This window comes from Marmota marmota, unplaced genomic scaffold (assembly GCF_001458135.2).
Source record: "Marmota marmota marmota unplaced genomic scaffold, marMar, whole genome shotgun sequence".
NCBI classification, from domain to species: domain Eukaryota; kingdom Metazoa; phylum Chordata; class Mammalia; order Rodentia; family Sciuridae; genus Marmota; species Marmota marmota.
This window is the reverse complement of record NW_026000327.1, coordinates 573,060-583,508: the sequence shown is the minus strand read 5'-3', so window position 1 is coordinate 583,508 and position 10,449 is coordinate 573,060. Positions and strand designations below refer to the sequence as shown.

The window sequence follows — 10,449 nt, the reverse complement described above, 5'->3', positions numbered from 1 at the left end:
TATATATATATATGTATGTATGTATGTAAATATGTCTATTTTGAAAAGCCTTGTTTTGTCTTTTCATATTGGCCTTACTCTATAAAATGGAAATCTGTATATTCTTCTACCTGTCCCAAATACGAGAAGAAAATGAACAAATTAAAATAAGACCAGGAAGAAACAGAACTATCTACATCAATTAGGAAGACCAACTGGCAAAGTAATGGTACACATTTCAAAGTAGGAAGTGTATCTTTGCATACACATACCAATATACATACCTACTGTATATATAGAGCATGAAAAAAGTTAAGATGCTCTATTTCTGATTATATTTTTATTTAGTCACTCTGTCTTTCCTTTATAAATCACACAACAAAGGTAAGAACATAGGGAAGATGTTCTTCCTAGAACTTCTGAATATTTTGACACATGAATTATGAATAATTATTTTCATAGCACTAGTAAAAAAATGCTCAATAAAAAATTGTTTTTACAAGGATGACAAAATTATGAATGAAATTATAAATAAATGATGGATAAAATTCACATGAAAATGAATGAAATTGAACTTAAACCTAATATCATGTGGTAAATTCAACTCAAAATATATCAATAACCTAGATATAAAAAGATATAACAAGAAAACTCTTAAAAGAAAAACATTGCTAAATCTGCAAGAGCATGTATTATGCATATACTTTTAGTGATGGTGAAAAAAGAAAAGCAATCCCAGAAAGCCAAATAAATTAGACACTAATAAAATTAAAACTTATACTTCAATGAACATCATAAAAAAAATGGAAAAGTAATTTGTAACAGAAAAAAAAAATGTACTTTAAATACTTGTCAATGAATTGTAATAACAGTATACCGAAAGACCATTAATAGCAAAAGACAAACAGCCAATTAAACAATGGATAAAGAAATAGAACATATACTTCAACAAAGATGTTAACACGGACAATATAGCCATGAAAAAAAAATCTTAATAAACAGCATTTATTTCCTATTTGCAAACACAAATCACAATTGTAAGAGCTGTTACTTCACAAATACTTCAGTGGCTAAAATCAAAAGATAATACACAGGTGATAGAAAGGATGAAAAAATGGACACTTATAAACTAAGACTAGAAATAAAAAATGATGCAGCCATTTTTAAAAGCAAACTAGCAGTTCCTTAAAGTGATCAACACCGGGTTTCCACATCACCTAGCAATTCTACCACATAATTACCTAAGAGCATCAAAAACATGAATAATAAGAACAATATTATTAAGAATAGTTACAAAGCAAATGCAACTGAATCCTGTCAACTGACTGAAGACAACTCTCCAAAAAAGTGATATATATGGAATATATATTTAGTAATGGAATATTATTTAGTAATAAAAAAGAAATAAATTCTTGATACATGATATAAATAAACATTGAAAATCTTAGGTTAATAATAATAATAAAAAAGACTGTTCATGACACACATTATAGCATACATTTACATTAATACTCAAATTAGGCAAATCTATAAATACAGAAAGAACAAGATACTTTCTTAAGACTATAGAAGTTTAGGACAATGTAACACTGAAAATAGGTATAGGGTTTTATTTGAACCTAACAGAATGTCTAACAATAATTATGATGATGGCTGTACAACTATGAATATATTTGATCTGTATATTTTAAATTGATCCATTAGGGTCAGGATGTATGTATAGCATTTGCCTAGCATTTAAGAGATATTAGGGCTGGGATATAGCTCAGTGGCAAAGTATCTGCCTTACATTTGCAAATCTCTTGGTTCGACCCTCAGTTCCAAAAAACAAACAAACAAACAAAACAACAACAACAAGAGATCCTAAGTTCCAGTACTATGGAATAAAACAAAACTAAATTGGTGAATTTTATGCTGTATAAATTATCTCAATAAAGCAATAAAACAGAAACCTGGAACTGGTGACATAAGCGAAAATGGTAATAAGAGAGATTTTAAGGCCATGTTATTTTCTCATGGAAAAAAGTCTTAAAAATAGCCTGAAAGAAGTTTAGTATCTGTAGAAAACAGTCACACATCTACATCAAAAAAAGCAAACAATCAAGACAAAGCCATGCTAAAATCATAAGGAAATCCTATGGTGTCTTTACTTGTTCTTATTCTACTCCTGGTCAGGCATATGAATAACAGTGCTGCTCTGGAGGTTTTGACAACATAGTTAATTATCTGCCCCACAAACCAGAAATAGAAGAGTCCATGTGCACAATTCTAACCCATCTAGGGATAGTTCGAAAGACTGGGATAGTTTTTGCCTGCTATTAAAAATTTTTTAAAAATTAAAGAGGAGGAAACAATTTCCAATTAATCCTATGAGGCAGTTTTACACTAGAGAGATAAAGACACTAGAAAACTATACTGCAATGTTTATTAAATTTATTAATACAAATATTAGTAAATTGAATTTAGCAACACATCAAAAAAGATTATATGCCATGCTCCAAATTCTTTTTTTCCTGAAAATCAAGGATGATACAATATGAAAATTAATCAATAATATTATTTAAAAGGAAATATTTTCAACCAATAAAGACAATTTTGGGAAAGCACCAGAGATAATAGCATACTCACAAAAAGTTCAAAGACTCTCTTCTAAGTTCATTGAATAGGGCAAAGGTTAGTCTTTTCAATAAATGATACTAAGAAAACTGGCTTTCAACATGCAGAAGAATGAAGCACAGCTCTTATTTTAGACCACATAGGAAAATTAACTCAAAATATATCAGTTGCCTGATATATTGTTAGAACATTCTGTTAGGTTCAAATAAAACCCCATACCTATTTTCAGTGTTACAAAACTGTAAGAAGAAAATAGTGGAAAAGCTCTGTGATATGAATTTGGCAATGATGCTTAGACTTCAAAGCACAGAAAACAAAAGAAAAGATAAATAAATTAAAAACCACCAAAAATTTAAAATATGTGCATCAAAAAGCACTACCAAAAAGTGAAATAGCCAACAAAATGGGAGAAAATACTTTCAAAATCATATCTTACACAGAATAATATTCATAATCTATAAAAACTTCTAAACTGGGCTGGGGTTGTGGCTAGGGGTAGAGAGTTCGCCTAGCACATGCGAAGCCCTGGGTTCAATCATCAGCACCACATAAAAATAAATAAAATAAAGGTATTGTGTCCAACTACAATTAAATAATAATTAAAAATAAAACCCAAAAAACTTGTAAACTCAACAATAAAATAACAGATAATCAGGCTAAAAATTAATATGCAAATTTCTCCAAAGAAGATATCCAGTTGCCAATGCAATAAAAGACCTCAATACTACAAATAATGAAGGAAATTTACTTTAAAGCCATGAGATGATGGCGCGAGTGTTCGCGCACGTGTATATGTGTGTGTGTGTGTGTGTGTATACACAAAATGAAACATTTCTTCATTGGTTGAGTGAACATTTGAGCTGCCTCCAAATTTTCTTCACATTATTATTATCATTCTCCCAACTATAATGTAGGCTTAGTTTATAATTTTAAATGAAAATATTCAAAAATCAAAATAGATACTAGATAATAATTTCTTCTATGTATACATGTATTATTAACTATAACCTTGCTTAAATTTTAGTTTAATAAGGTTTAAGTTATCTCTCTTATTATCATTTTCACTTATGTCACCAGTTCCAGGTATTTATAAAACACAATAGTAAACACCAAGTAGTTACAAAAGTAATGTGCTCTATAAAATGGAGGGAGTAAAACCAAACAAACTTACTCTCAATGACTCCTGGAAGGAAGAGGCCTGGTACTGTGCATACTTAGCAATTGTGGTATGTGATCTATTACTTTCATAACGCCAAATTTTCTTTGTACCAGTGGGATCCCAGTTTTCATCTGCTGGTTGCAACAACTGTGTCCTCACTTCTACCATGTGTTCATTATTAGCTTCTACCAAAGTTTTGGTAGAGAAAAGTCCAAGATCTTCATAAAAAATAAGTTTTGTTAGTGAATAAAATTATTTTCAGTACAATAAAAAATTCAAAGTCCTTTAAAAATTTATCTTTGTGTAGTTCCATTAGTTTTCCTTAAGAAAAGTCATTTGGTACCAGATTTTCACAGTAGAACCAGGATATAACTATCAGTTTAACAAATGAGTTATGGTGTTTATAAGCAGAATTAAATGCTCTGTATATTTCATATAAAAATTTATATAATAAAATTAAGTTTTTGTGTTTCATAACTGGTACTCAATTTAAACTTCACTGCAGAAATTGCCAATAACCAATATCATTAACATTATACATTAAAAATATGTATGCCCAAATTCCGCAGACAGACTTTCTTAAAACAAATACGATTGTTTTAAAAACTATCAAAATTTTAATGAGACAGACAGCAGGAAAGATAAAGACAGAGACGAGATTGGAAGAGAGAGAAACAGAGATAAATAAAAACAGTGACAGAATTAAAATAAAAATTCAAAATGGTAAAAACAAATCAGCAAGTTTCTACTGGTGCTCTTCTATTTGTGTTCTTAATTGAAACATTTCTTGTTCAACTTTTTTTCTTTTTTTTAAATGCTTACCTAACTTAAGAGCTCCAGCGAGGCCTCGTATTACTGTTACAGGGTTTTTTGGGTTTGTACAAAATTGATGTAATGGAGGAAAGAAAGCATCGCGCTTATTTTCCAACTATAAAATTAAAATGTATTGTTAGGTCTCAAGAAAATGACTATTATTCTGCAAATTCATGTCATTTTTCAACCAACTCAACAGTTTATAAAGTCTAGACTACATACTAGTCTTTTCAAAAAACTGTGGAAACAACTCTGTAAATTTCTATTTTAAAGAAATATATTTAAATGTTTTAATGTCCTTCACCTCTTTCATCAAAGATTCATAAAATGACATTTAAATATTTTAACTTTTCAAGTATTTCCCAAGTATACTTTCCAAGTGTACTTCCATTACTTAGAGAAATAAAAAGAATACAAATCTTTTTGTATTCATTTCTTCAAAATTTGATGAAAACATCCTCTCGCATCTATTTCTATCCTTCTCTAAAAGTTATCTAATTTTAATTGGGTAAGGAATTAAGATAATGTCTGATAGAGAAAAAGCTAAATCTCACAAATCCACTTATAAATTTAAGTTCATTCTAAGGTCTGTATCTTCACTTCTTAGCCTAGGATTTTTTTCTTTTTTGACTAGGAAGGTTAATGAAACAATGAAAGGCACAAACTCATCAGGAGAAAAACACAAATATTGTCTGAATTTTTATTATCTGAATTTCAATTCAACTTTCTGTATCAAATACTTACATTGATGACATTCAAAAATGGTAGGTAGTTTCAAATTCAAAATTTGAAATACCTATTATATTTTGGTAAACTTTTTAATAACATTCCATATCATTTTCATTCTCAACTACCTTTTTTGGAAGTAGAAAAATTCTTTGATTAAAAAGGCCTAAACTTAATAAATTTTTAAGGTTCACACAATTATTAAGTCATGCAATGCAGATTTAAAAACATATTTACTAAATGCTTAAACTGAAACAACTATCTTTGGAGGTTCTCAAAATCCCAGTTAATATCTGAAAATAGATTCAAAAATTTTTCTTCACAAAATATTTTTTAATATACCAATGATCAACAAACTTCTTTGCCAGATACAAGAAAGTATTTTTTTTTAATTTTTTTACTTTTTGAACTACCTTTTTCCTTCAGCAATTAACATTGAAGGCAGAATGTAAAGAAATTGATGAGACTGTGTCATTTTTCAACCAACTCACAGTTTAAACTTTATATTTATCAAGAAAAAAAAAGGAGTGTACCATATGCAGATGAAGAACACTTTTTTATCATCCTTTGGAAAATAAATATATTTTTTAAATATTCAGACTGTGAAAATAAATTTAATGTTTCCTAAAAGGCATCTGAATTGATTTAAAAATTTATCTATCCTCTAAAGGCAGACAAGTTCAGACACTTGATTTATTTATAGTTAATCAGTTGAGACTCACATAAATACTAGGTGTGGGTGGATTCAACTTCTCCTTTGGTAAGGGAGGGTACGGTGAAGCTGGTGGTCGTGGAGGTGGACATTTATCCAACAAAATGTGACTGTTAGACAGGCCATTTTTCCCTAGATTCCTTTAAAAAAAGCAAAAGAAATCAGCAATATACCTACTTTGAAAATAGAAAAAACCTGCATTAAGTTAGATATAAAGCATTTATAAAAAATACAATCATCCTGAGGCAGGTTGAGTCAATAAAAAACTCAAGAATGGCTGTTAATTTCAGTAGATGTTCAGTTTGATTCTTTAACTACACAAAATTTTCACTTTGATTCCTTTTATCTTTTATTTAAAATATACTATAAACTTCACAAATATTTTTCAATATAATTTTTTAATTTATTATTTTATCTATTATAATTAATTTTTAAATTTATTATCTTAATTTTTCTAACTCATTCTATGGTCAAATTCTCTCCATTAAACATTACTTGTCCAAAAGGTTTAGATATCAGTAATAATGACAACAGATAATTTTTTAACAACACATTTCACTAATTATTTCCAAAATATCTTTGTGACAACTTCTAAACCCAGCAATTCACTAGTTCTTCCTTTTCAAAACTTATTTTCTATTTATTAGCTGGCTAATATGTTCAGCATGGTTCCAAAATTTATAAATTACAATAATTTTTAAGAAGATATAAAAATATGCTACTCATCCTCATATATTATATCTGGTTATTACTTAATGGTATCTGAATAATTTCTTCCTTTACTGAAAAGTATCACATTTACTAAATAACAAATTCATAAAATGTGATAAGAATCACTATCAAACTCAACTTCTTCTTAAGGTATAAGCAATGTAAGAAGAATATTTCTAAATACTTAATATTTCTTAAAATTTACTTTTTAGTTGTAGATGGACACAATATATTTATTTATTTTATTTATTTGTTTTTAATGTGGCGCTGGGGATCAAACCCAGTGCTGTACACATGCTAGGCAAGCACTCATTATTACAAGCACAACTCCTAAAGCCTTAACATTTTAACAAATTCAGAAAACAAGTCTTTCAAATGATTCAAAATGCCTTACCTAATTATTAGAATTTTAGAAGAATCAACATGTTAAAACATCAAAGGAAAAGAGCTTTAAAATACTAAGATTTCAGACAAGAAAAGAATCTTTATTTTGAAAAGTAAAAAAAAAAATCACTAATTGCATTTGCTTCTGAAGAAATTATGTCTTTCATTTCAATTTATAGAACAATCAAATTCTGAAGAAAATTTATCACTGCTTTGTTGTATTTTCTGCACAGAAAAATTCCTATAAGATCTTAGATATTGGGCTAATAAAAAGTAAGGCTTGAAATGTACTTTTATGGTATAATATTAAATAGTCCATAAAAGGTACAACATTTCTTAACACAACCTAACTACAACCCCATCTCCCAAATAACTTTTAAAAAAGAGAAAATACTTTATTTACAGGACAATTCAAATATCCTCACTAGGACAGTTTCATAACAATAATAGTCTCTATACAATAAAATATGGCCTTCAATGCTGAACTATACGTCAGCTACACTTTTTTTAAAAAAATATTTTAAATTTATATTATTATTTTAATATTAGTTGTAATTGGACACAATACCTTTGTTTTATTTATTTATTTTTATATGGTGCTGAGGATTGAACCCAGTGCCTTGCATGTGCTACGGGAGCACTCTACTGCTGAGCCACAACCCCACCCTCTAATTTTTATATAATTGCAGTTGCTAGAAGGAAAAATAATATATAAAATCATGCATTTCAGTCAATAATAAACTGTATACTTCATTATACTTCCTAGTGAAGTCATTGTCATCTTAGTTTCTGTACATTCAACTCTAATGTTCTCACAACAATCACCTAATAATTGTTTGACATATGATTAATAGTATTTTGAGATGTCTCAAGATATGAGTCAAGTATTTAATTGTACTAGAAAAGTTTCTTAACCTAATTTATTTTGAGACCAAGTTAAGCTTATTTAATACCTCAATATGAATACAGAGCTTAGGAAATAATGACTTTAGAACTGTATTTCTACAGTTATATAACAGAATTTTAAAAATGAATTTACTTTTATAGGAAAGTAAAGTAATGGGAAAATGTAGATACTTATTTCAAAAAAGAAAGATTGTACTGGAAAAAATGACCCACGACCGAATCAATTACTTGAATTTTTACAAATTACAATAATAAATCTTAAAAGAAACAGACTTCTATGTTGCTACCAAGATGAATAAACAAGACAGATTTAAAATAAATTAGAAACAAAAGTTCTGTATACCTAAGGAAGCTGACGTAAAGAGTCAGGAGTTTGAGACCAGCTTTGGAACCAAAAAACAGACCCCATTGCAAAAGAAAAGAAAAACTGACTAGGAATACAAAATTAAAGTATTATCTGCATAAATGGTTCAAACAATCACATCTAATAATTCTTATTTATTAGGACAGATCTAAAGAAGATATTTATGTCACTAATTATACAAGTCTTTTCCTGTTAAAATATATACTCCCCAATCCTAATGCAAATGGATAGGCCTGCAGACAACAAAAAGAATTATCTTCCCATTATATATGCACTAAATTGTTCAAGAGATATAATTAAATCTTACTACAAGGGTCCAATAGTCAAATAATGAAGCAGCAGAAAAGGTAGGTATGGGAAAAATTAAGTTTACTCCATTCTAATAGCTTCTTGACTCAGGAAGTTGCTTATTGCAGAAATCTATAAATATGTAAAACTGCTTTTTAAAATAGTTAATTTAAAAATATCTAACTTCAATTTTCATTTACATTTTCTTGTTGTTTACTACAGAAATAAAAGATACTCTCTAGGTAAATTCATCAATGATTTAGTCATCTTTCTTATCAAAATTTCTTTATCAGGAAAATTAACATTCTTAAAAAGATGTTCCTTTCCATTTTCTGGGTCCACAAACTTCTGCTGAGAACAGGTACCACTATCAACTCTTCTAATTGGTTCTCATAGAACAACTAGATGGAAGATTGTCATTTACCACTTAGTTACTTCTTGGGCTATGAATAATTTTATCCCCAGTTTTCAGATTTCAGCTCCCCACTCCTCTTTGCCCCTCCACTTCTGCCTTTTCCTTTTTAAAAATTAATCCTTTAATCCTCAGAAAAAGGTAATCACATTGAAGCTGATGACTTTGATAATCAATAAAAGTCAGTAACACTAACCAAACACATAATCTCTCAGGTAATGTTTTATAAATATATGCTTCTGACATCTGGTAAAGTATAAAATAACAATGTTCCTTATGAAATTATTATTTTAGATGTAATATGGTCTTTTGCTACACTTCAAAAAAACAAAATTCTATTTTCATTTTTTTTTAAGATAAAAATCAAGACTTTTGAGCTGGCCAACAGTCAGCCATTTTCATGTTTTTTTGTTAAATATATACTTTTTTAGTTATAAATAAAAATGTATTTTATTTTATATGGTGCAGAGGATTGAACCCACTGCCTCATGCATGCTAGGTAAGCGCTCTACCTCTGAGCTAAACCCCAACTCCCATTTTCACTTTTTGATGAACTTTCCCACACTAACCTGCATGCCTTTAGAACTTCTGTTGAACTGGAGTATATGGATACAGACATTGATGGTATAATCTGAGGATCAGATTTGAGGTTAATTATAGGCAGATCTATTTTTGTAGAGCTCTGTGAATTCTCTAGCCCTTCTCCATTAATCGTGTGTAAACCACTGTGAGGACTATTAAGGCTGGTAACACTGTGTGTGCTAGTCGGCTCAGTCGACTTTGGAGATGGTGTAGCTGTGGAAATGGCTGAAGAAGGTGAAGAGGCAACAGAATTATCAGTCTTTGTATGAATAGCTGGATGAGTATTATTGACTTTTTCACAAGTTCCAGGGCCCACACTGTCATTGGCTTTTCCAATTAACAAGGCAGAAAGCTGAGGATTGTCCGTAATTATTAAATTTGGTGATATAGAATCTCCATGGTTAAGACTGGAAATAGAAATTGTTGTCGCCTGATGTACATGATTAGAAAGTTCCTTGACACCAGCATAGCTATTAGATGTATCTCCATCTTGCCTCCTTGTTTCAGACCCCAAGGATCTATTTCTTGAAGGTTTGCTCTCTTTGGTAAAGGTAATACCTTTTTGTCCACCTGAGGTAGCAATATGAGAGGAGAAGTGATTGAGAGCATCCCCCTGTGGTACTGAATTTCTAGGCAGAGTGTGAGGTCCATTTTGATTTTGACTACTAGTGCAAGCTGCCTGGAGATACTGAGTAGACCCAGTAGGAAAGAGAGGTTGTTCATCATTAGATCCTGCCAAATGTGAACTCTGACCTTTATGAAGCCCCTAAAAAAAAAAAAAAAAAAAAAAAAAAAAG

General features: G+C 29.6%; 1 protein-coding gene across 8 annotated transcripts in view; it reads right to left on the bottom strand.

Annotated features, from left to right (window-relative positions):
• The window catches only part of LOC107158750 (lysine-specific demethylase 6A), a 190,552-nt gene that overhangs the window by 44,527 nt on the left and 135,576 nt on the right, over positions 1 to 10,449 (bottom strand). For all 8 annotated transcript variants that reach the window (XR_007345077.1, XR_007345078.1, XM_048797399.1 and 5 more), the window contains 4 exons: positions 9,640 to 10,418; positions 6,016 to 6,145; positions 4,577 to 4,682; positions 3,767 to 3,972 (listed from right to left, as the gene is read on the bottom strand). Coding sequence is in view for 6 of the 8 variants with exons in the window: in XM_048797399.1 (XP_048653356.1) it covers positions 3,767 to 3,972; positions 4,577 to 4,682; positions 6,016 to 6,145; positions 9,640 to 10,418 (1,221 nt within the window). In the remaining 2 variants the exon portion in view is untranslated. The remainder of the gene's footprint in view (positions 1 to 3,766; positions 3,973 to 4,576; positions 4,683 to 6,015; positions 6,146 to 9,639; positions 10,419 to 10,449) is intronic.